This window comes from Conger conger, chromosome 4 (assembly GCF_963514075.1).
Source record: "Conger conger chromosome 4, fConCon1.1, whole genome shotgun sequence".
Taxonomy (NCBI): Eukaryota; Metazoa; Chordata; class Actinopteri; order Anguilliformes; family Congridae; genus Conger; species Conger conger.
The window spans coordinates 77010132-77036823 of NC_083763.1; the positions used below are offsets into that span (position 1 = coordinate 77010132).

Here is a 26692-nt window from a genome sequence, read left to right on the forward strand (position 1 = left end):
GACGCCATAGGAAGGAATGGAAGCCCAGAGAGGAGAGAACATGTAAACACTGTGGATCCGGAGAAATAGAAACTGAATCTCACTTTCTCCTCTCCTGCCCCATATATGCAACTCTAAGGGAGGCTTTCCTAGGGAAAGTTAAAACCAGCATCACATCATATGACAGCAAAACATATGATGAACGATTAAGCATATGTCTGGGAGAAGCACCAGAACTTATAGAGTTGTCTGCACAATATGTGAGCGCTTGCCACGAGCTAAGAGAAAAGAAAATTAACACTGTAACACTGTAACATAGTCCCATAATCCGTTCACGTATTTATTATATAATTAACATAATAACCTCTCACCATCACTTACTAAATATACGTTGTTGTTGTTGTTTTTATTTTTTATTTAGCTGTTGTTGTTGTTGATGGTTGATGTTGCTGTTTGACCACTTTTTCTTTATTTATTTATTTATTTATTTATTTTTCATTATTTATTTATTTATTGTAACAATTATTGTATATTGTACTGCTTTGGCAACAACGGTTTATTACAATTCATGCCAATAAAGCCATTTGAATTTGAATTTGAATTTGAATTTGAGAGAGAGAGAGAGGGGGGGGATGGGCGGTTGAGTGAGCTGAGTGTGCTGGGCTCGTGCATGTTCTGTGTGTGTGTGAGTCTCTGTCGGTTAGAGATGTAGGAACTAACTTTTTTTTCTGACATGCTCGGGTTTAAACGCTTCTCTTTCCAAAACTATACGTCATATCTCTTAGATATTTGAATGTGAGTGACAGGGTGAAAACATGAACAGTTTTGTTGAAGGAGTAGCGGCAGTTTGTGTGTACAACTTTGTGTAAATGTTTAACTGCTTACGGCCTGAATGCTAGTGGTGAAGCTAACTGGCGCTGGTGCCGAACAAATCCATGTATCTTCAAAAGTATAAGTCAGATCTAATTTATTTTTTTATTTTGAGCGACCCAAGACTTCAATGGCGATTCCGATCTATGAGATGTGTCTGTAGGATTTGAAATGCAGGAGCGGTGACAGTTTATAAATCACCATATTGTGCCTACTTTACGTGGCAGTTGACGCTTCAGATAACATTGGAGTCAATGAGAGCTGGATCCGGCACTCTCTGCACTTTTGGGGCGATTTATTAAAAAACCGTGAGTCCTATCTCAATGGAAGTAACATTGAATGAGAGAGGACAAGTTTCTCTACATTTTGATGTATAAATTGTTGTTGTAGAGTAGAACCTGTGGGAGTAAGATGAGAATGTCTTGAATATTTTTGATAAAATTTAGAAGGGCTGAATGCTAGAGTGGGTGATGTCACCGCACTCTAAAGCCACGCTGAAAATCTGAAAATCTCAAAAATTTCATAAAACATAAACTGTGATTTTGTAAAAACCGTAGAAGATATCAAAAAGTGTCTTTAAACCAACACAGTTCAAAGTCTTGTGACCCGTTTAAACCTTTAATCACGTTTCTGCGACAAAGTATGACGAAGTGGTGTGGCTCCAAAGAGGGGTGGGTTTGATCAATTTGTGAGATTTTTTTTTACGAATTCTCATTCATTCCTATGGGCAAAAATCGGTCGGTTTTTCGGATTTTGGAAGAAAACGAGATGTCGCAGACTTGAGAAAAGTCTTTCCCATCTTTTCCGGTCGTTTTGATATATATCTTGCCTGGGATTTCTCAAAGCTGTGGGAGGAGTAGCATGCCGAACTTTTGAAGGAAGAAAATTAAATAAAATTAAAATTAAATAAAATTATGAAGTATGGCTGAGAATATTAAGGTGTGTGCTTTTGCACTACAAAGCTCTGCTTTTTGCCACAGTGCTGCAGGACCCAGCAGCATCTCCGGGGAGACAAGTGGGCGTGTCCCCACTGACTCCGCCCTACAGACACAGAGAGACCTCGTCAGATCCATTGAAAGCGTGACCACTGAACTGAAACACATTGGAAATGTTCTATGCCAGATAAGTTCCACATTAAAAGAGCTAGTTAAAACGTACACTGTTGTTGTGTGATGGCTGATTTCAGAGACATCCATTGCCTTACATCAGGGGTGTCCAATCTTATCCAGAAAGGGCCGGTGTGTGTGCAGGTTGTTGTTTTAGCACAGGACTAAGACAGCTGATTCTACTCATCAAGGTCTTGATTAAAGACCATGATTAGTTCATTAGTATAATCAGGTGTGTTACTGTTGGGTTAAAACAAAAACCGGCACCCACGCCGGCCCTTTTAGGATAAGATTGGACACCACTGCCTTACATTATATTTATTTGGCAGACATTTATCCAGAGGAAAGTACTGCGAGTGCATACCCAAGGACAATTCCCATGGACTCAGCTATCCATAGCCATGAACATCCAGTCTAGTTCATAAGGTAAGCGTAGGCCAAGTCCATCAAGCTTTCGCATGTCATAAACTAGATGCGGCGTGATTACTGGAGATATGATAAAGAGCAACAACATCAAGACAGCTAAACAAGTGCAACATGGAAGAGCTAGAAGATCAAGATAAGAGTGATATTACATTGGCTGTAACCCTGCAGAGGTGTGAGTGCTGGGTTAATCCTGTTCCCTACACTGCTGTTTGTCAGAATGAGTGCTGGGTTGATGTTTCCCCCTACACTGCAATGTGTCAGTGTGTGAGTGCTGGGTTACTCCTGTTCCCTACACTGCTGTGTGTCAGTGTGTGAGTGCTGGGTTAATCCTGTTCCCTACACTGTTGTGTGTCAGTGAGTGAGTGCTGGGTTAATCCTGTTCCCTACACTGCTGTTTGTCAGAATGAGTGCTGGGTTGATGTTTCCCCCTACACTGCAGTGTGTCAGTGAGTGAGTGCTGGGTTAATCCTGTACACTGCAGTGTGTTTGAGGGAGTACTGGGTTAATCCTATTCCCTACACTGCAGTGTGTCAGAGTGAGTGAGTGCTGGGTTAATCCTGTTCCCTACACTGCTGTGTGCCAGAGTGAGTGCTGGGTTAATCCTGTTCCCTACACTGCTGTGTGCCAGAGTGAGTGCTGGGTTAATCCTGTTCCCTACACTGGTGAGTGCAGTCAGTGGCACCGACTACTTTTGGGAAACTGAACATTGCTGCTATTTGGGCGTTGATGTTGGCCGGTTCACCTGCAGTGTAACGGCACGTATGGGCCTGTCATAGTAACCTGTCAAAAAACGGCGGGCCTGATGGAGCTAAAGGAGGGCTGCCAGATCCTGACCTGTCTGCCAGCTCTCTTTGAAAAGAGCTGGGGCTCGTTTCACAAAATGTGTGACCTGCGAGCTGAGATCTGCGAGATGCCATAGATGTCTGCTGCTCTTTTTGGAGCGTCTCATGTAGAATCGCAAATGCAAGCCATGAACACAGGTGGCAAGCGTGTTCACCTAGGCCAGGGGTCGGCAACCCTGGTCCTGGAGAGCCGCAGGGTGTGCTGGCTTTCGTCTCCACCTTAAAATAAGCAACCGATTCAGACCCAAGAAACCAGGTGAGGTGAGAACTGTGCAATCAACGGCTTTCATTGATCAATTAATGCCAAGTAACAACGAAAGCCAGCACACCCTGCGGCTATCCAGGACCAGGGTTGCCGACCCCTGACCTAGCCAATCCGTTAATCAGCCTGATGGGCGGCCTGTAGCGTAATGGTTAAGGTAAATGACTGGAACACACAAGGTCGGTGGTTCTAATCCCGGTGGTAGCCACAATAAGATCCGCACAGCCGTTGGGCCCTTGAGCAAGGCCCTTAACCCAGCATTGCTCCAGGGGAGGATTGTCTCCTGCTTAGTCTAATCAGCTGTACATCGCTCTGGAAAAGAGTGTCTGCCAAAATGCCAATAATGTAATGTAATGTAATGATGGTGCTGGGCTTTGTTTCTAACCCCCTTGATAAGGGAGTATGGTTGAGGTGTTAGGTTACAAAAACACTGAAGCAGGAAATGTATTCTTCCCTACAACAGCAACACTCCTAAGCTCTGTGGGCTGTCCATGTGTGTCTGAGGAGTGGAAGGATTTATATTGCAGTTAGAATTATTGGTCTACATAAAATAAAAACACAATTTTAAATAGAGGGGCGACATTGGCTCAGGCGGTAAGAGCAGTCGACTGGCAGTTGGAGGGTTGCCGGTTTGATCCCACCTTGGGTGTGTCAAAGTGTCCCTGAGCAAGACACCTGCGCCCAAAATGTTCCTGACAAGCTGGTTGGTGCCTTGCATGGCAGCCAAATCGCCAAATCGTTGGTGTGTGAGTGTGTGTATGAATGGGTTCATGAGAAGCATCAACAAAGGCGCTATATAAAGGCCAACCATTTAATTATTTATTTCATTTGACAATTACGTGTCCCTGGCAAACCTAATAGCCTATACTTAATAGATATGTTAGACATTTTGCTATTTGCAACATTCAAATTAAATCTACACGCCACCTAGAAGCCATCCAGCAATAATATCGGTTTAATATCGCCGGTGGGAAAGTGATGACACAAATCACAGTTACTCAAAATGTACAGTATCGTGCTCCCAGATTAACCACGGTAGATAATAGCCTAGCCTACTCTGTGACTGCCATCACATACAACTTGTTGGGCGATGTTTACAGCGTGGAAGCCTACCCATTTCTACACAAAAGTGTGTTCGTTCTTAGTCGGTGCCTTGATGATGGGAATTTGTAAACTAGCCTATCAGTCGCACCAAGGACTTTTGGGAGCCCAAGTACTAGGCCTACGTAGAAGTTTCACTTGACGCCTGTGTTGGGGCTTGGGAATCTGAATGAAATCAGAATTTACAATACGTCGTCGCTTTAACTGGACGGAAGGTTTGCTTACTCCATTGCTTTATCTGACAAGCCCAAGAAAGCTGACGGTGATGCGGAAAGCTGTCAGTGCCTTTTCTGAACTAAATCCCAGAGAGTGGAGGCTATTTAAAGTGCACTCTCATTATTACTTTCCAGAACGAAATTATTTTAAAAATAATTAAAGTATACAGTTCTTAGAATAAATTCCATCGGCTATGCGTACGTATTATTACCCGTCACTGTATGTAGCCAATACTTAAAATGGGCCGAGTTTTGTGAATTTCCCTACTGTAACATGTGAAAATGTATACTCGTAGTTTAAAAATAAACTTCACGTAGGCATAAGCCGCATATACGTATGTACCCAACGTCAGGGGACACTTGAAACGAGAGAAGGTGATTTCTGTCAAGAAGGTTACAATTAAATGAACTATTTCATTAACTCCGTACATATCTGAAGGGGGGGCGTGATCACGGAAGATTCCTTCTGGATTTCAGCACTACCAGAGGACACGCCGTATTTCCGTGGAAAAAATCGGTTCTGCGAGAGGTCTCTAGCCATCGCAGTTTTATTTGCGATTTGCAAGGGATGCATTTTCATCTCTTTCTGAAACGAGCCCTGCACTCTCTGCTCAGCTGGCTCTCCTCGGCCTCAGCCTGGCGCCAGTCCAACGCCACTCCTCCTGCAGCTGTGGGGAGAGCCAGCTCAGTCCAACGCCACTCCTCCTGCAGCTGTGTGGAGAGCCAGGGAGTCCCTCCCGCTCTCTGTCACGCAGTTTCAGAGAAAACGAAACTCTCTCTCTGTTTGCGTCAAATAACTAGGTGGGTCTGCTCAGAACTAGGAAATATCTCTTTCACACGCCGATTCAGAGAAACTACACTACCTTCTGAATAAAAACTGATCTCATCAGTTTTTTTTTAGCCATTTTTTTGTAAAATGGCTGAAGGTGGCGTTTTACTGGATCAGGACCAGTTCAGCTGTTCGATCTGTCTGGATCTACTGAAGAATCCGGTGACTATTCCCTGTGGACACAGTTACTGTATGGGCTGTATTAAGGACTGCTGGGATCAGGATGATCATACTGGTGTCTATAGCTGTCCCCAGTGCCGACAGACCTTCACCCCAAGGCCTGTTCTGGGCAAAAACACCATGCTGGCTGAAGTGGTGGAGAAACTGAAGAAGACAGGACTCCAAGCTGCTCCTCCTGCTCACTGTTACGCTGGACCTGGAGACATGGCGTGTGATGTCTGCACTGGGAGAAAGCACAAAGCCGTTAAGTCCTGTCTGGTGTGTCTGGCCTCTTACTGTGAAACTCACCTCCAGCCTCACTATGAATCTCCTGCCTTTAAGAAGCACAAACTGGCCAAAGTCACTGGAAACCTGCAGGAGAATATCTGCTCTCATCATGACGAACCACTGAAGATTTACTGTCGTACTGATCAGCAGTGTATCTGTTATCTGTGTACAATGGATGAACACAGAGGCCATGATACAGTCTCAGCTGCAGCAGAAAGAACTGAGAAACAGGTAAGGACTGAAACTTACACATGACACTCATGCTATTTTATCAGTAATTACAGATATTATCTTGATATTTAGCTATGATTTATACATTTGAAAAGGACTCAGTAGCACAATGATTCCCTGATCTGAAGTCCACAGTGATGGAGCAGTAAGAGCAGGAAGTGAACCCAAGTCAGCTCTGTTCACCCCCATATTCACTCCCTGAATGAGAATCAACACGGCTGGAGGAGCTAGTCCACTCACACAGTTTAGAAGCTTTAGCTATGAGGCCAGTACACTTCCACACACTGACCCTCTGTACCTCAAGCAATACAATAAGGTTCCATGAATTTGCGTTTACCTATTTGGTTGTTAAAATGAATTAATTATATACGAATACATAATTTAAGCATGAAATAGACTTTTCATTGAAATTCACTTTTCAAATGTAACAAATCCAGTTTCATGTATTTGAGAACATTTATCTAATGTAGTAATTACTTGGATATTTCCACATTAGCAAGCCATAGGATGAATGTATAATTAATAAACCAAAAATAAATACATGAAGTTTTTTTTTTAGTATGAATTGGCATGAAGTAATGGAGTTGATAACATGAATTAATTATGTACAGATACCTAAACCAAGCGGTATAGATGAATTACTCAGTTGTGAGTTATTTGCATTAGTTAATGCTAATTCATGTAAATTGTTACCAGTTTACCGTTTTGAATGATAAAATGTAGTTCAACATTGTTATATGATATAATACAATATAATTATCATAATAAACCTGGGGAGAAATGATCAATCTATCCACAGAAGCAGCTGGGGGCGACACAGAGTAAATTCCAGCAGAGAATCCAGGAGAGAGAGAAGGAGCTGAAGGATCTGAGACAGGCTGTGCAGTCACTCAAGGTGGGTACTGACCAGAGGAGAAGACAACAGCTGGCTGCTGGAAGAGCCATTTCAGGGCTCAGTCAGGGCTCTCCTCCAGTCAGCCAGTGAGGAGCCCAGGGTTGGGCCACTTTCCAGCCCTGTGGGGCTCAATCCCACTGAGCCACACTGTGGGGAACAGGCTGTCTGGGGTCCCAGTAAGAGCTGAGTGAAAGGCCTCGTTAAAATGTACAGCCCTCCTCTCTCTGTGTCTCCTAACAGAGCTCTGCACAGGCAGCAGTGGAGGACAGTGAGAGGATCTTTACTGAGATGATCCGCTCCATTGAGAGAAGGTGCTCTGAGGTGAAAGAGCTGATCAGAGATCAGGAGAAGGCTGAAGTGAGTCGGGCTGAAGGACTCCTGGAGCGACTGGAGCAGGAGATTGCTGAGCTGAGGAGGAGAGACGCTGAGCTGGAGCAGCTTTCACACACAGAGGATCACATTGATTTCCTCCAGGTAACATCACTGGCTCTCTGACAGTCTGCACATGTACACTGTACACACATGCTGAGATGTGTTCCTCATTTACAAAGATCTGCTTCTGGCATCTGCACAGGAATCTGTGCTGAGACTGTTCTCTGTCTGTGTGTCTGTCTGCAGAGCTGTCAGTCTCTCTGTGTCCCTCCTGGACCTGGAGACTTACCCAGCATCACTGTCAGTCCACACGTCTCTTTTGAGGCTGTGAGGAAATCTGTCTCTGTACTGAAAGAGCGACTGGAGGACGTTTTCAAGGCGGAGTTGGTCAAAGTTTCTGGAAAAGGTTGGTGGACAAACCCTGCAGCAGAAAGTGTGTTTAGGCACTGCACACAACACACTGGTGAGATTCACTTTTACATCATGAAAGGCACTATCACAGGTTATATATTATTAATGAGAGGAGTGAGTGACATTTCAGTCTGTCTCACAGGTTATATATCACAGTGTGGAGTGACAGTTGAAGCTCCAAATGAGCCACAATATGTGTAGGGATGAGACATTGAAAGCACCCAGTGTGTTATGAGGCAGTCTATCTGGCGAGAGTATGACCATAAACCTGTTCAGTCACAGCTTTGTTTACGCTTCAGAGAACAAAGTATCTCCAGTCTTTACTTGCTAGGATGCAAGCTGCTGTGGAGAGATGAGAGGAGACTGCAAGGTTTAGAAAGATTCCTTTCAGAGATGCCAAATGAAGATCCTCTCAAACTCAGTATTTTATCATAAAACATTTCCATCTTGTCTCATCTCACTGCATCTCTGCTCAGTTTTAGAAGAATAGCTGGGATTGATACTGATGCTGGATCCTTCATGTATTTCAACAGTATATCAGTTAATTCATGTTAATGCCATTTTCATCTGCCTTATTGTAAAGTGTGACCAATATTTTTCCACTGTGAAATTAGCATTATATTTCACTGGGAAATGATAAAAGAAGGTAATCTTTAAGAGCTCACGTTGTGATCTCTCTCCACAGTGGGAGAAGTCCATATTGTTGGCCCTGAAGAGCCCAAGACCAGAGAGGACTTCTTACAATGTGAGTCTGTATTTCAGCCCCGATGCAAAGAATGAAGCAACATGAGATTATGGGGGAATATGAAGAAGTAGATTATAATTTATAATTTTCTATATTCATAACTGGCTGGCTTTAGAGATCTCATACATCTTCTCCTCCATCAGATCTCTGTTAATTCAGCTGCAGTCATCCTGGTATTAAACAAACAGATCACACAGTACATCGCGTATGTACTTGGACAGCTGGTAGAGTTTCAGTTCTTTTGGCAACAGAACATTATGAAAAGAAATCATAATTTGAAATGAAACAATGAATATGAAGTTAAAGTGCAGACTGCCCCTTTACTTTGAGGGTTTTAGCATCAATATCCGGTGATGTGTGTAGGAATTACATTCCTTTTCATACATAGCCCCCCCCCCCCCTTCTTTTTTATGGACCAAAAGTAATTGGACAGTTGGCTTCTCAACTGCTTCTGAATAGTTAGGTATATTCAATTGCTTCCTTTGTGAAGGCATAAGAGAGCCTTCAGTATTTTGATTCTTGGCTTTTGATTGCCTTTGGAGCCTGTCTTGATGCACCCTCCAATGAGTGTGAAGGAGTTTGATTGAACTTGAGCAGATCTGTAGACTACAGAATTCATGACGGCAGCAAGGAGTGAAGAACATGGTGAAGCTTCTTTTTTTTCAAGTGCAGGTTCTCCAAACTGAAGTGCCAATATTTACAGTGAACAAAACTATACATTAAACGACATCAGGTGTTAGAACATTTTTATTTTATTACACCTACATATTCATGTGATTATCTAATCAGCCAGATGTGTGGCAGCAATGCAATGCATAAAATCATGTAGATACGGGTCAGGAGCTTCAGTTACTGTTCACATCACCCATCAGAATGGGGATAAAATGTGATCCAAGTGACTTTGACCGTGGAATGATTGTTGGTAGCAGACAGGGTGGTTTGAGTATCTCAGAAACTGCTGATCTCCTGGGACACACTTGCACACTCTAGAGTTTGCAAACAATGGTGCAAAAAACAAAAACAGCAGTTCAGCAGACAGAAAGGCCTTGTTAATGAGAGACATCAGAGGAGAAAAGCCAGGCTGGTCAAAGCTGACAGGAAGGTGACAGTAATGCAAGTAACCACACATCATAACAGTGGCATGCAGAAGAGCATCTTTGAACCCACAACACATCATAACTCGAAGTGGATAGGCTACAGCAGTAGAAGTTTAATAAGTCTAATTAATACCTAATAAAGTGGTCGGTGACTGTTCATGCAAAAATAAAATAAAGTGAGAATGCAGCAAGGTGCAAAATTTGACTCTGCTTTCAAGGCCCAATGTTCACATTTGCTCTGTGGGTTGAGTGGACTAATCTTCAGGGGCTCATTTGCTCTGTGGGTTGAGTGGACTAATCTTCAGGAGCTCATTTGCTCTGTGGGTTGAGTGGACTAATCTTCAGGAGCTCATTTGCTCTGTGGGTTGAGTGGACTAATCTTCAGGAGCTCATTTGCTCTGTGGGTTGAGTGGACTAATCTTCAGGAGCTCATTTGCTCTGTGGGTTGAGTGGACTAATCTTCAGGAGCTCATTTGCTCTGTGGGTTGAGTGGACTAATCCTCAGGAACTCTAAACTCGGCACTTTAAGTAGCTCCTCCCCCAGCTGAACCTCCATAAACAATATAGTCATATTTAAACTATGTGCATCTATGTAGTGCATCTAACAACAACAACAATTTAACAGAAAGATTTACACGGCAAACATTTTTACACATTTAAAATGATAGATAAACGCACCAGACTCGCACCAGCAGGCCCTTTCCCATACAAGAGAGAGAGAAAAAACTAGTGATGCCGACACCTTACAAGACATGGCAGACCTTGCCACATTAATAAATTACACACACAAAACACAATTCTCCCCATGATGCAAAACAACTGCGTTTTGGAAGAACTGCATGTGTGTGCCTATACTACATATAATTAGAGCAAAACGTGGAGCAAATCATAAAGGTTCGGCACGGAATCAGCCTGTGGCATTTCTTCTTCTGTGGAGAGTAGTCACTGACACATCCAGTCCTGCTTCCTGAGGAGGGTTTCTGATCTGTCCACCTGGTGTTTGGGGGTTTTTCTTCATTATGGTGAGAATGTGAACTGTCGGTCTTCCTTGGCCTACCAGCCTCTTTGCAAATACTGAGCTCAGCAGTGCTGTCTTTCTTAAGGATGTTCCCAGCTGTTTATTTTGGAAAGCCTATTGTTCAGCCTGACGGTTATTTTCTTATTTCTCAGCCTCATAATGGCTTCCTTCCACTGTCATTGGCACAACTCAGGGCCTCATGTTGGCAAACACCAATGAGGTGACTGCAAAGGCACTCAGAAGCCTAGAATCAAGACTAGATACTCAAAGCTTTCATATACCTGCACTAAAGAAGCGATTGAATACACCTGACTATTCAGAATCCGCTGAAAACCCAACCATCCATTTACTTTTGGTCCCTTAAAATGAGAGGACTTTGTATACAAATGGTGATTCCTAAACTCATCAGCTAAATGGTAAATGGTTGGCATTTATATAGCGCCTTTATCCAAAGCGCTGTACAATTGATGCTTCTCATTCACCCATTCATACACACACCGATGGCGATTGGCTGCCATGCAAGGCACTGACCAGCTCGTCAGGAGCATTTTGGGGTTAGGTGTCTTGCTCAGGGACACTTCTACACAGCCCGGGCGGGGGATCGAACCGGCAACCCTCCGACTGCCAGACGACTGCTCTTACTGCCTGAGCCAATGAGACGACTGCTCTTACTGCCTGAGCCAATGAGACGACTGCTCTTACTGCCTGAGCCAATGAGACGACTGCTCTTACCGCCTGAGCCATGTCGCCCATGTCACCTATTATGGATGTAAATAAAGAGCCAAAAGAACAGAAATTGTTGGAATACATACAGACTGCACTGTATATGATAATATGTGTCCTTCAGTCAGTAAAATATGAATATATAGTAATAAAACAAGAATTACCATCATCATAGTGGGTGAAAATATTAAATGTTGAAACCACTTTCAAATAACACAAAACAGTACAACAAACCAATAACACTACAATATAAAACAATCAACAGCAAGTGCAATAAAAGCAAAACAAAAAATCTGTGTAAACACTGACATCCTATCAATTTCACGTACAGTTCTTTTGTAGTGGATTTAAAAGCATTCAACCATATCAAAGCATTAAGCTTTAAGTCATTTTGCAGTCCAAAGGGACAGAATACATAAATTCCCTTTTTTCTCGTGGGACACTGGACACAAAAGTATACCAATGTTCAAGTTGTTGCCAAAGCTGGACATCCTACCCGAGAGTATAGCTCACAATGGTGAGTCAAGGCTTTGCAGTTTGTTCTAAATCCAGCGTGTGAAGAGATTGAGCAGAAGTGTGCATATATAAGAGATCACCATAGTCCAGCACAGGCAGAAAGGTGGCAGTCTCTTTTTCATCTTAAAAGAAAAACACGGCTTATTTCTGAAAATAACTAAAAACTAAAATTAAGCCTCAATTTCTACACCAGTTACAGTACACATGGCTTCAAAGTAAGAGAATGGTCAATGAAAATGAACGCTCTCAATAACCTTTCCCTCAAGAGGGGCCACTAAACACCATTCAGTTTGAAAACAACATGAGTATGTTAAAAAGCTTCTGCTTTAAAATATTATGGTCTGCTATATTAAAGGACAAATCAATAAAAAGAGATTTGGTCATTATTGAGGTTCTGTCTCTGCAGATTGTTTCTAGCCAAATTAGTTGGAGATGGGCCAAATTCTCACCATATCCCCAAAACAAATTTTAAATAGCGGAAAAATCTGCCTGGAGAATATTAAATTGGGAATATGCATTTTGTTCAGTATGACCCAAGGAATCAGATGACAGAATTTTAGATTCTAGGACACAGATTAGGTGCAGTTGTGATAACCTGAGTAGGGGGAGGATAAGAACATACCTGCAGTTTCATTCCTCTGGGACCTACAGTTTCTGCTGCACATTTTGTAAAGAAATAAAAAATTGTTCAAAAACAGCCGTTCATGCTTTTATCCCTAATTAAAATGTAAATGTGAGGGTAAGGACATCAATGAAGAAAGTATTGGATATTTCACCAATGCAAATGGAGCCCCCTTCTCTTCTCCTCCATCAGATTCCTATGGGCTCACACTGGACCCCAACACAGCGTATGACAAGCTCCGTCTGTCTGAGGGGAACAGAGAGGTGACCCGTGTGGAAGAGATCCAGTCATATCCTGATCATCCAGAGAGATTTGACTACTGGAACCAGGTGCTGTTCACCGAGGCTCTGTCTGGACGCTGTTACTCGGAGGGTTTCTATAGCAGTGACATATAAAGACATCAGCAGGAAAGGAACGGGTGATGACGCTGCTCTGGGACTTAATGACAAGTCCTGGGCTTTGAGCTGCTCTCACTCTGGTTACTCTTTCTGGCACAATAAAGAGCGCACTGACATCACTGCTCCCTCCTCCTCCAGAATAGGAGTGTACCTGGATCACAGGGCAGGAACTCTGTCCTTCTACAGCGTCTCTGACACAATGACCCTCCTGCACAGAGTCCAGACCACATTCACTCAGCCCCTCTATCCTGGGTTTTGGCTTCATGATTATGGATCCTCTATAAAACTGTGTGATATGTGATGAGACAGAAAGTGAAGGGAAGATCAGCTGTAATTAAAGAGAGGGAAAAACAGTGAGATAAAACAATGAAATGAGATAGAAAATGAATTAAATGAAATATTGGGCTGGCTCATTACACCAAGGGCCGAGTTTTACCTTGATATGCAGCTTCACAAACCTGATTTAATAAGATTTGGTGAAGTCACTGTTGTGACTCCATTTTGATGATTTAGGAGTGCTTAATGGATGATTTTTGAGACGCCTTTAGAAGTATTACATCGCTGTACAGGGCGTTCAGTGCTGCAGCACCCAGGCTCTGGAATGACCTTCCTGGGTGCAACAGGACTTCTGAATCCATCCAGTCTTTCAGAACACAGTTAAAACCTGTCTGTTTAGGGAGGCCTATCACACTGGTCATCACACATAGCATTTCTCTGCTCATTGGGGGTTCTCCTCCCTGCTGGTTCATTGTAAACATTGTTTTTATAGCTTGGTCTTGTTTTTACTCTTGCTTTTTGTGTTGCTTCTTGTATTGTTATTAATCAATTTAAAAAAAATTATTATTATTTTTGAAATGTACTGTACAGTGCTTTGAGCTTGGGAAAAACGTTTCACAAATAAAATGTATTATTATGAATATAATATACTAGAGACAACTAACAATGTTGTCTGACATGGTAATATATGAAAACCTGTTTTAAAGACGCTTTTAACAAAATTGAAAATAAATTATTTTTGAAAAGTGATGCTTTTTGGATTTGGGAGCTTCTTACACATTCATAATGTAAGTTCCTGTTTGTGTGTCAATAACATTTTACTACATGGTGGGAATGTCTCACCCATTGTGAGACGGTATCAGGTTATTGTTTTAATATTCAGAAATTATGACATTATTGACACTAACTTTAACTTTTAAATTTCCTCCTGTAAGACATTCATGATTTGAACTCCTAACGTATGGAATTACTGACCTCAGGTAATTAATAATTTGCATTAATGGCATTTGGCTGATGCTCTTATTCAGAGTGGTATACAACAAAGAGGAAAATTCTATTTCAACTGCTAACAGTACAACAAAGATAAGGACTAGGGCCTATTTGATTATTGATAAATATGTATATTTCTTTTGATGCACAAACATTCTGGAAAGATTTTCATCTCTTTTTAAGATATTCTATATATAATTTATAGACTTCTTTTTAAATTATTATGTGTTGTCTGCATGTTTTGCATGTTTCATTTTCAGTAAAAAACCTTCCTACTGGGCCTTTCAATTGCGTCTGCTGTTCTGTTTCTATTTTGTATTAGTAATGTGATAATGCTGTGAAATCAGAGGTTAATAAAACATTTTTATCAGATTTTATCTGCACCTAAATTCAAACATTTCACAATTCTCAAACTTCCTGTGAGTAAGGAGGAGCTTTGGATTTCCAGGTCACTGATTGGTCAGGGCAGGAATCCTGAGATTTGATTGGTCAGGACTGGGGTGCTGAGATGTGATTGGTCAGGGTTGGACACACAAGCTTCCAGGTGGAGCATGAATCCCGGAAGAGCTGGAGGAGAAGATGCACTTTCGGTCCTCACCAGCAGATGGCGCCAGAAAGTGTGAGAGGTCCTTTGAGATGAAAAAATATACAAGATTCCATATCAGCGTTTTTATCCCTGATATTTCCTGCTACTTCAGCATTTTGTATTGTATGTTGAATGCTATAGTTATAGTTATAGTAAACTATCCACACCACAGAAACCCAAAGACCATGGAGGGTTTCAGCCCCAAAATTCAGAGTCTGTCATCTCACCACCCATCTTCAACACATTAATAATTGCCTACAGGGAGACCAACAAAAACAACACCCATGGCTGGACATTGAACAATATGCATGCCAACAATCTATCACTACTAGATCTCCCATTTCTCTCAAAGTCAATTAGAAAACACAATTAAAAAAACAAAACCTTTAATTGCCGTGACTCGTGAAAACTCAACCAAATCAGAGGTCATCTGCTGATCCCAAATAAATTCACACCAGTATGGCATAATCCTGACTTCCAAATTAAAAATAAACCTCTAACATTCAACTCATGGAGGAAATCAGGCATTACACATCACAGATGCTTCTGTGAAGACCATTCACTAATACCACACGAGTCACTGAGACAAAGGTATGATATCGGGGGTAGCAGCTTCCTGCAATACTCACAACTGAAATACTGTCTAAAAGGTAAAATCAACCTATCTAACAGCACACTTCTACCACCTCCACTAATTGATCAACTCAACCAAAAAAACCTTCTCAAAAAAATAATTATTGTCAAGAATAGACAATTCCACAGTCAAAGTCACTTAGATAACATTTATTACCCATTCTGACATTTGGTCTGAAAACAGCTGAGCCTCTTGACCACGTCTGCATGCTTGTATGTATTTAGTTGCCGCCACATGATTGGCTGATTAAATATTGGCATTAACAAGTTGGTGTACAGGTCTACCTAATAAATTGCTCGCTGAATGTATCAGCACGCAGTTTAGACCCTGGATAAAATAGTACAGTAAAATGAGGAGTATGAACCTGATAAACATTCATGTAGAGGTTACAGTGTGTATCAGAAACACAGAGTCAGAGACTTGTCCCAAAGCCACTCCAGCATTGTCTTGGCTGTATGTTCCAGGTCATTGTCGTGCTGAAAGGTGAACCATTGCCCCAGTCTGAGGTTGTGTGCACTTCCACACACTGACCTGCTGTACCTCAAGCAATACAATAAGGTTCCATGAATTTGCGTTTACCAATTTCATGTGTCAGAGTGAGTGACTGCTGGGTTATTCATGTTCCCTACACTGCTGTATGTCAGAGTGAGTGAGTGCGGGGTTAATCAAGTTCCCTTCATTGTTGTGTATCAGAGTGAGTGCTGGGTTAATCCTGTTCCCTACACTGCTGTGTGCCAGAGTGAATGTTGGGTTAATCCTGTTCCCTACACTGCTGTGTGCCAGAGTGAGTGCTGGGTTAATCCTGTTCCCTACACTGGTGAGTGCAGTCAGTGGCATCGACTACTTTTGGGAAACTGAACATGTTGGCCTGTTCACCTGCAGTGTAACGGCACGTATGGGCCTGTCATAGTAACCTTTCCAAAAATGGCGGGCCTGATGGAGCTAAAGGAGGGCTGCCAGATCCCGACCTGTCTGCCAGCTCTCTTTGAAAAGAGCTGGGGCTCGTTTCACAAAATGTGTGACCTGCGAGCTGAGATCTGCGAGATGCCACAGATGTTGTTGGGGAAATTCCTTGGAGAGACGTCTTTCAAGCAACCTTTCCTGTTCTTTCACAGCAAGGAGAGCTACAATAATACAAACTTTATTAATACTGCAGCAAAACAAAGCACGGAGAATGCGTCACACCAATGTGAGAATACACTATATTTTAGCAGACAGGGTGTCTATTATTATACCATTACACATCCTCAGTTATCACATGAATACATTACGGTGAAAGCCAATCATCTTCATACAGTGTTTCAGTACTTTTCCATCACACGTTGTACTCCTGGGCCCACATCTGCCCTTTAAGTCATGTAACATTTGTTTTGCAATTAACACACTGCTACAGCAACTAGAAAGCTTACATTTATCATCCGTCTTTCCTCCTTAGGCAGGTTAGGCTCATTATTTTTATCATAACAAGCACATGAGCGCACCCAACCATGGGAGAGTGTTCCGCTTTATCTCCTGCACGTATGCCTATATGACGTAAGGTGTGGCAGAGCACTCACCCCTCCCTTACATTTTTGCTGGTTATCTGTCACAAGCACATTTTATTCTTTTAAGCAGTTTTCTAACTATATGCATTGTACATATCGGGATACATATATCCTAGGTTACATTATATTTTTCTCCCACAATCCCTTCTTTTATCATATAAATGATAACATGTTCACAGAAAAATACAATTTGCAGTGACTGGCGTGAATCCAAGATGTTTGTTCAGTCACCCGGACTGTGGATGGAGTCGTGAGCAGGATCTGGAATGGCCCACGCCACCTTGGTTCGCACCACCTCTTCTTCTGGAAGTCCTTCACCACCACCCAGTCTCCTGGTCTCAGCTGGAGTCCAGGTTCACCCAGTCTCCTGGTCTCAGCTGGTGTCCAGGTTCACCCAGTCTCCTGGTTTCAGCTGGTGTCCAGGTTCACCCAGTCTCCTGGTCTCAGCTGGTGTCCAGGTTCACCCAGTCTCCTGGTCTCAGCTGGTGTCCAGGTTCACTCAGTCTCCTGGTCTCAGCTGGTGTCCAGGTTCACTCAGTCTCCTGGTCTCAGCTGGTGTCCAGGTTCACCCAGTCTCCTGGTCCCAGCTGGTGTCCAGGTTCACCCAGTCTCCTGGTCTCAGCTGGTGTCCAGGTTCACCCAGTCTCCTGGTCTAGGCTGGTGTCCAGGTTCACCCAGTCTCCTGGTCTCAGCTGGTGTCCAGGTTCACCCAGTCTCCTGGTCTCAGCTGGTGTCCAGGTTCACCCAGTCTCCTGGTCTCAGCTGGTGTCCAGGTTCACTCAGTCTCCTGGTCTCAGCTGGTGTCCAGGTTCACTCAGTCTCCTGGTCTCAGCTGGTGTCCAGGTTCACCCAGTCTCCTGGTCCCAGCTGGTGTCCAGGTTCACCCAGTCTCCTGGTCTCAGCTGGTGTCCAGGTTCACCCAGTCTCCTGGTCTCAGCTGGTGTCCAGGTTCACCCAGTCTCCTGGTCTCAGCTGGTGTCCAGGTTCACCCAGTCTCCTGGTCTCAGCTGGTGTCCAGGTTCACCCAGTCTCCTGGTTTTAGCTGGTGTCCAGGTTCACCCAGTCTCCTGGTTTCAGCTGGTGTCCAGGTTCACTCAGTCTCCTGGTCTCAGCTGGTGTCCTGGTTCACCCAGTCTCCTGGTCTCAGCTGGTGTCCAGGTTCACCCAGTCTCCTGGTCTCAGCTGGTGTCCAGGTTCACCCAGTCTCCTGGTTTTAGCTGGTGTCCAGGTTCACCCAGTCTCCTGGTTTCAGCTGGTGTCCAGGTTCACTCAGTCTCCTGGTCTCAGCTGGTGTCCTGGTTCACCCAGTCTCCTGGTCTCAGCTGGTGTCCAGGTTCACTCAGTCTCCTGGTCTCAGCTGGTGTCCTGGTTCACCCAGTCTCCTGGTCTCAGCTGGTGTCCAGGTTCACCCAGTCTCCTGGTCTCAGCTGGTGTCCAGGTTCACTCAGTCTCCTGGTCTCAGCTGGTGTCCAGGTTCATCTCGTACGGTTGGTTGTGCTGCTTTCACCTGCTCTGAGACAAATCGCAGTGCCTTATTCAATTCCACACAATATTCAACCGTACTACTACTGGCAGTATAGGCGTGTTACTTGGGGAACCAAGTTTGTTGTACGTCGCTCTGGATAAGAGCTTCTGCTAAATGCCACGTAATGTAATGGAACCTGTACACGGCACAATAATTCCTTCTTTTAATAGTTCTTCAAATGCTTGCATAATACCCTCCTCGGCCTCTGGTCGAAGAGGATATTGCCGTTTGCATGGCCTGTAAGATGACTTTGGGGAGACTTCCAGCGGTTTGGCACCTGCCAATAATCCCGCTGATGCTGTATTTGTGGTCCAGAGTTGTTCTGGGGCCTGTGCCAGGAGTGTTTCCCTTTCTGAGGCATTGAGAAACAGGGAGGTGCCTGTCGTAGGGCCTTTCCCTCCTTTTAACAACTGCGGAAAAACAGGTATGTATTCTCTTACTGAGACTCAACGTACCTGAAGGGAGGGTGAATATTGGCCCCACCCTTTGTTTTCCCAATCTGTGGTGTTCTGACACTGAGCCACCCAAGGGCCCAGGTCTTCCCATGCCCAATCAGAATTATTTTCAATCGAAATGTGTGGAACACTTCCTGGCTCACAAAACAGCGATTTGTCAAATTTACAGAAAATGCGGTAGCTTGTGGCCCCATATAGAGATCTCCTATATACACTTGGCCATCTCCTAGCTTACCCAAGAACCCCCAATCTTCCTGCTCTGTTACCTTTATTGTTACATGCAGTTTGTCTGACGACATCTCATCCCCTGGCGCTTCACAATATCTCCTTCTCCTCTGTATTGCTTCGTTCTTTAGACCCGCGGCTGCCCTGCCGGTGGCTCTGTGATCCCCCTGCATGAATCCATTTATGGGCTTTGTCCCTTGTGTAACAACCATTTCTCCGTTTGTACCAATTATACAAATATTAAAAAGTTGAATCAAATCTCTTCCTAATAGGTTTACTGGACATGTTTTTCGGAAAATAAGAAAGAATGATGGGTAGTGGTGTTTTCACTAACGGAAGGCAGCGGCTCAGTGAAATTTTCATAAACAGAACTGCCCCCCCCCGCATTTACGGTATTTATGCCTCTTCCAGAGGTGGCTGGCTGCGCAACACCCCGGCCCCAGAATCGACCATGAAGGTCATGTCCTTCCCATTTACATTTAATGTCCAATTTGGTAAATCTCCTGGTTTGCATTTTATCAACATTAATGTGGACTCACCCGTCTGCCGCATGCTCCATCCACCTTTCCCCTCGCACCTTCAATCTTGTTCGTCAAACTGATCAGGATGATTCCTCCCTGTGCCCTGGCCCTGTGGAGCGTGTTGCCATTCTTGCTCGCCTCTTTCGTCCAGTCTTTGGTCTCCTCCGCCCTGCCCTTTGTATTTCCTGGGACAGTCTCGTGCCCAATGTCCTTCTTCTCCGCAGACATAACAAGGGCCGTTTCTGTCACCGCTTCTTCCAGCCCCTCTTCCTCTCCCCCTTCCACGTCCTCGGCCTCTTCCTCTAGCTGGCTGCTGACTCTTCAGCTATTTGAGTTGGAGGTCAGTCACTTATACCATTTGCGTCTGATTTTGTTTTCTGTCTTTTTCTTTCTTTTCTCTTTCATTATTTTCCGCATGATGTGCATGGCGTCGTAGGTCATCCAGGCGGGCATGCTGCCATCACACAAGAGTCTGTTGTATCGCTGCCTGTAGGCTGGGTCTCAGCCCGTTCATGAAGTGCTGACTGAGATACGACTCGTATGGTGTGTTTTGCACTCCCGGGAATGGTTGGGGCTTCAGCAGTCCTCCATGCAGTTCCATAACACTGCAGCCTGTCTTCATATTCTTCCACTGTTTCTTCGGGTGTTTGCACGGTTCTGGCTAGTTTACCTGTATCCAGGTGAGTGGGAAAAACATGTGCGAGAGCTGCCCTCAAAGCCGCAGTCTGTAAGCCATATGGGGATCCTGCTGCTGGGTTATAGATGACGGTAGGGTCGAAGGCAGCCACTTGCCCTCCAGCGCCCGGTACTCCAGCTCTGTCTCTCACCTTTCCCCACCTGGTGCCCAAGTGCATGCACATGATGCCTTCCAGATCATTACTGCTAGGTTTAGCACACTATTATTTCCATCAATTAGTGATAGAAAGTTTCTCCCCCGGTATGACTTGGGTTCGGCAGTTCCGTGCAGATTGCCCATAGTTTGTCCCTAGTATAGAGCTGTTACACCAATTGTACCTGCCCCGGTTGATGGGGGTCCGGACATTCTACCATCGGAAACTGTCCCATTGTCAACTGGGGGCGGGGAGGACCATCAGGTTTAGGTCCGTACCACCCTTCGGGATCACCCTGATATGGTTCTTTGTTCCATTCTCCTTCTGGAATGTCTTTTAATCCATACTGGCGTTCCCATGCCTCTGCGGTGTGTGAGGCACAGACAGGGGCTCCGTCTGCTGCAGTTCCTGTGGCAGGGAACTGACAGTTTGGTATTGCGCACAGGTAGTTTTTCCGTGGCTGATACGGTAATCCCGACCTGGTGTGGTCCGTGGAGGGTTCGGTGCCTGGTTGATCCCACAGGGTGATCCTGGGGCTGGTGGAGGGTGTCAATGTTGGTGGCTGAGGGATCCCTCTTCCAGGAGTCTGTAGGCGTGGTGGCGATGGCAGAGTCAGGGCTGGAGCAGGCGGTCTCGTCGGGGTGTTGGGGACCGGGGGCTGGCTGGTGCGGTGAAGGTGCGTGAGGAGGTGGACGGGGCACCGGGCAGTCCAGGTCCGGGTCAACCTCGGAATGTTTTAACATGGTTAGTGAGGGATATAAACAGGGTGTGCTTTTCCCACTCGCCCCAACTGAAAAATATGACGGAGGCTGAGTTTCCCCTTTTTTTGTCATTATTCCTTTGTTGTCTCGCCTGCCTTTCACGCACCTCTTGTCCCATAACTCAAGTTCCCTTAACTCCTTTTTTTTTTTTTTTTTTTTTTTTTTTTTTTTTTACAAAAATGTCTTTTCTTAGAACAACTTTCCATATTCTTTCTAACATCCTCTAACCTCTGTGTTGAAAATGTGCCATTTAAAGCAAACCCATGTTCCTGCCAAATTTTTAAACCTTCCACAGCTGGTGGTCCGTGTTGGTTCCACATTATTCTTAGGGGTCCTGTAAATTTAGCACAGCCCACATTTAGCTCCTTCCCGCAACTATTCCCCATTTTAACAATTACAGAGAGGTACCAACCTGAAATGAGTCTTAAGGCCTTAAGAGATCTCCGGCCCCGGACCGTTGCGTTCATCAACGCATAGGCACGCCCTACACCCGGTGTAGTGTGCCCAAGTCTCGGTCTCGTTGCTTTGGGGTTGCCGCTCAGTCTTTCTCCTTCCTCACTATTCGGATCTCGTATCGCTTTCTCCTCCCGAAGGCGGTCTTTATTTTAGGGATTATCCCTTTCCAGTCCCGGACTGGGGGGACTCAGCCCCTTTTGTGACAGAAACGAGTTAGAGATCCTGCTGACTTCCCCTTTAGAAGAACCCAGTTCTTTACAGCAAGGAGAGCTACAATAATACAAACTTTATTAATACTGCAGCAAAACAAAGCACGGAGAATGCGTCACACCAATGTGAGAATACACTCTAGATTTTAGCAGACAGGGTAGGGTGTCTGTTCTTATACCATTACACATCCTAAGTTATCACATGAATACATTACGGTGAAAGCCAATCATCTTCATACAGTGTTTCAGTTGGGGAGACCGGGGCATGTTGTCACACTTTTTACACTCTTTTATATATCTTGCGATTTATGGGCTTACCAAATGAAAGAGCAAAGTCCCAGGCATATATTTTGTATTCATTTCATTTTCATATCTTGTTTCAGTACATACTTATAGGCATTTAAATAGTGAGTGTAAACACGTGACATGTTGCCCCATGAGCGGGTAAGTTGTCACACTATTTGGGGCAAGACACTGGATGTTGCCGCAAATAAAACATGAATCAATTTAGTTTTGTGTTATTTATTTGTTTTATTCAAATAAAAAATTAAATTCAGCCACAGAAAAAGTTGATTAATCATTGAACTTGAATAAATCCTGGAATGTGGCCATTAAATTATTCCCATTGTAAAATAATTTCAAACAAACTGTCAAATAAAACATGTCAAGTATTCAAACTAATTTTGTGTCAGGTCTCAAACTTCACTAGTCAGACTCGTCATCGGAATCACAGTTCTGGCACACACAAACTGCTTTGCCAGGGGTGCACTCTTCATGAGCCCACTGTTTGCATTTCAGACACTGGACCCAAGCCTCTCCTGGACGGCTGTTCTCAAATGGCTCCGTACAAACCAGGCATGGGTACTCATCATCCGATGAAGAGGTATCCAAGGTCTTTCTTTTTACACCTGCCTTCTGCTTTTTTATTGCCATCTGCTTCTTTGGTATTTTCGATTTGGTTGCCCTTCATTTCTTTTGAAAAAGATTCTTTGACCTTCGGGTGCAATTCCTCCTCATTATTTTTTATCATGACAAGCACATGTTCTGGGAGAGTGTTCTGCTTTATCTCCTGCACATATGCCTATATGCGACATATAGTATACATATATAATCGACTTTGCTAGTCGCACTTGGCTGTGTGTTTTGCTCTGACCAACCAATCAGAGGATGGAAAAATGCTGACATTCGTCATGGCGAGGTTAAAGGTTAAAGAAACAGTCAATCGCTAATATAGTCTAGATTGCATCGGCCAGCACTACTGATTTTGAAGGCCCTGGGCAGATTAGATTGACATGGCAGCACATCGAGGCTGAAATCTGTTTAGACAAAAATCGAACATCCACATACACGTACTGGAAGAAATGCATCCAAGAGAAACGCTACAAAATGAAGAGAATAGACTGTTGGGAATAAATTAATACAATTACCTGGAACAAAAAATTAGATTTTAGGTTGTAAATGTAGGTCAGTGCTTCTGATAGTGTTTAGGCCTGCAGAGAAGGCCTTGCTGGCCCTGACGGCCCACCACTGACCGGCTCACACGAGCCCGAAAGAAAAAAGAAAACCAACCAACTACCGGATTTTCAGGTGTGTTTGTGGTGGGAGGGACTGTGTTCAGTTCCAGCAGATAATGGTGGCACGCCTTCAGTCATCATCGTGTGCCTTCAGAAATATCTGTCTAAATATGTGTCTCTCTGGTCTGGTCTGGTCTGTCTCTCTGAACCAGGGAGTCCCTCCTTCTCTCTGTCATGCAGTTTCAGAGAAACAATATTGAACAATGAAACAATATTGAAGTTTTGTTTCAGAGAAACAAAACTTAATGCTTATCAATCAACTTATATACACATTGAGCGTACACATTGACTCTTTTACAAGTGTGCTGACTTTACAATTAAAATATAATACACTCATTGAATATGTAATAACAAAAAAGAAATAACAAAAAAAAATTGTTTAAAACAATTAGTACAGATCATTTATGAGTTCTCCGACACTGCCCAGAGTCGCAAGAGAATCCAGCTTTAAGATTATTTTTGTCAATTATTCCAGGTGGATGGAGCAATGTATCTAAAAGCGGGTGACATTGGCTCAGGCGGTAAGAGCGGTCGGATCCCACTCCCTGGGTGTGTCGAAGTGTCCCTGAGCAAAACACCCAACCCCCCGGATTATGTGAGTTAGGGTGGTAAGACAGATTTGTCCTGAACCACACAGTGAAATCCAGAGAGATCTGAGACACACTAACCAGAACCACACAGCGGAATGTGTAGTTTTTATCAAACATATTCCAGCTGTGGATCAATTGACCTTCTCTTTAAAAAACATGGTGGATCTCTCTATAACAAAAGTCCATGCACCCTGGGAGGTGTGTTATATGAGTTTTATGAGCTGCAGAAAGTCTGCTCTCTCTCTACAGTCCCTGCTCTGCTCAGCCTGGCCTCAGTCCAACACCACTCCTCCTGCAGCTGTGGGCAGAACCAGGGAGTCCCTCCCTCTCTCTCTCACACAGTTTCAGAGAAAACAATTGGAGGAACAAAACGTAACTCTGCCTTAAATAGCAGAGATCAGGAGAAGGCTGAAGTGAGTCGGGCTGAAGGACTCCTGGAGCGACAGGAGCAGGAGATTGCTGAGCTGAGGAGGAGAGACGCTGAGCTGAAGCACCTTTCACACACAGAGGATCACATCCATTTCCTCCAGGTAACATCACTGGCTCTCTGACAGTCTGTACATGTACACTGTACATACATGGTGAGGTGTGTTCCTCATTTACAAAGATCTGCTCCTGGTATCTGCACAGGAATCTGTACTGAGACTGTTCTCTGTCTGCCTGTCTGTCTGTCTGTCTGCAGAGCTGTCAGTCTCTCTGTGTCCCTCCTGGACCTGGAGACTTACCCAGCATCACTGTCAGTCCACACATCTCTTTTGAGGCTGCGAGGAAATCTGTCTCTGAGCTGAAAGAGCGACTGGAGGACGTCTGCCAGGGGCAACTGCTGAAAATGGCTGAATCAGGTTTTTACATTTGACAGAGCACAATCCTTTTTTAGTTAGTGTAAACCTGAAATCCATTTCAGTGTCAACATTATCCTCCATCCCCACATTTCTCTCTTATCTTCTCTCTCCTTCTTATGCATGTTTCTTTATGTCCCGTTCTCTCTCTCTGTGTCCCTGCAGTGAAAGAAGTACATATTGTAGAGCTCAGGACCAGAGAGGATTTCTTACAGTGTGAGTGCTCGCTCTTAAATGTACTCATTACTTCACTTTAATAAAATCATATCTAATAACTTCTACTCTACGCACAGTTTTTGTGTTTTTGAGCTTTTTTATATCGTCTTGGAGCTTTCGATTTGTGTTCCATATTTATCCAAGTAATACATTTTGGTCAAAGTATGCATATTTTACACTTAAAGTGCTATTTGTCTAAGCTGTTAATCAAATGATTTCCTGCATTCTATATTTTTGCATAATTCTGGGATCACGGTGCTACATGTGAACCTAAGCACAGAGAGCTGACCATTGGGCTGTTGGGTGCTCTGGGTGCAGGGTTAGGGACTTTTTAAAAATATGTAGGTATGTCACAATTTGTGGCCGTTTTGATACTGAAAACCAGGAAGAGAATGCTGAGGTGTGAGAGCCTTTAGAAAGGCCCATAATATTTTGACTGTCCCATTTTCTGTTTGCACTTTTAAGCCTGAGGCTTTCGATGAGGGTGCATTTGTTTGCTATCTAGTAGTGTGTGTCTGTTGAACTAAAGCTTACACACTCAAGCATCAATGAGTAACCATCCACCATTCAGCTGCTCTGTCGCCCTCCAATAAGGGATTGTAATTGGCTCCTCAAGCCGGAACTGTGAGTCTTACTGATCACATCATTGGTGGGCAGAAATCACCCAAATTCTGCTTATAGAGGCAGTCAATGACAACCAGTGCCTGTATTTCTTTGAGTGCATTTCCTCTGAAACGATCATAAACGCACATGCACATGAAACATTATTGAAATCATGCTGTACCCTGATAACATCTGTGGAACGGTGGGCGCTTTAGATGGACCCGTCCTCATATTGAATCTTAACCTTCTCCTCCAGATTACTGTCACCTCACACTGGACCCCAACACAGCAAGTAACTGCCTCTACCTGCCTGAGGGGAACAGAGAGGCTAACCGTTTGAGGGAGCTCCAGTCCTATCCTATCTATCTATCTTTCTAACGATTTGTTGGGTGTTCATTACTTTATCAATAAAATGTGCAAATAATTTATTACGTCCTGGTTTTTGTGTCTAGTTAGAAAGAGAACCTGATTGGTGAGGGGTATCAGGTAAGATAAACTGAACCTCACATAAACCTCCCAAATACTTGCCTGCTTTACCTGGGTATGTACGCCTGCTTTACCGGGGTAAATACCCTGCTTTACCTGGGTAAATACCCCGACTGTGGTATAATTATTTAATGTGCAAGGCACTTACACATGTTCGGTGAAGCGGATGTTATAGAGGAGCGATCGGGGAAGTGATTTAGGACAGTTTTGCTCGCTGAGTGGAAGACATGAAGACTTTAGCTAAATGCTAAACGTGCCGTTTGTCAC

The 26692-nt window shown here is 43.9% G+C and overlaps 1 protein-coding gene, 1 long non-coding RNA gene and 1 pseudogene across 3 annotated transcripts; 2 read left to right on the top strand and 1 right to left on the bottom strand.

The window, feature by feature from the left end:
- Positions 1-3832: 3832 nt before the first annotated feature.
- Positions 3833-14131, top strand: LOC133126377 (tripartite motif-containing protein 16-like; annotated as a pseudogene).
- A 1670-nt stretch (positions 14132-15801) lies between these two features.
- On the bottom strand, positions 15802-23200 carry LOC133126386 (uncharacterized). Of its 2 annotated transcripts, XR_009708530.1 has the most exons (4): positions 19880-23200; positions 19382-19507; positions 17001-18647; positions 15802-16715 (listed from the first exon to the last, which is right to left on the bottom strand). It is a non-coding gene; the product is annotated as an uncharacterized LOC133126386 (long non-coding RNA). The 2 variants fall into 2 exon arrangements; XR_009708529.1 differs by lacking the exon at positions 15802-16715 and having other exon boundaries at positions 16717-18647.
- A 985-nt stretch (positions 23201-24185) lies between these two features.
- LOC133126383 (tripartite motif-containing protein 16-like protein) lies at positions 24186-26324 on the top strand. The gene is made up of 4 exons (XM_061238562.1): positions 24186-24811; positions 24964-25123; positions 25286-25336; positions 26196-26324. Exons 1-4 carry the CDS (start codon positions 24377-24379, stop codon positions 26315-26317), a joined length of 768 nt encoding a protein of 255 aa, XP_061094546.1. The 5' UTR covers positions 24186-24376; the 3' UTR covers positions 26318-26324.
- Positions 26325-26692: the final 368 nt, after the last annotated feature.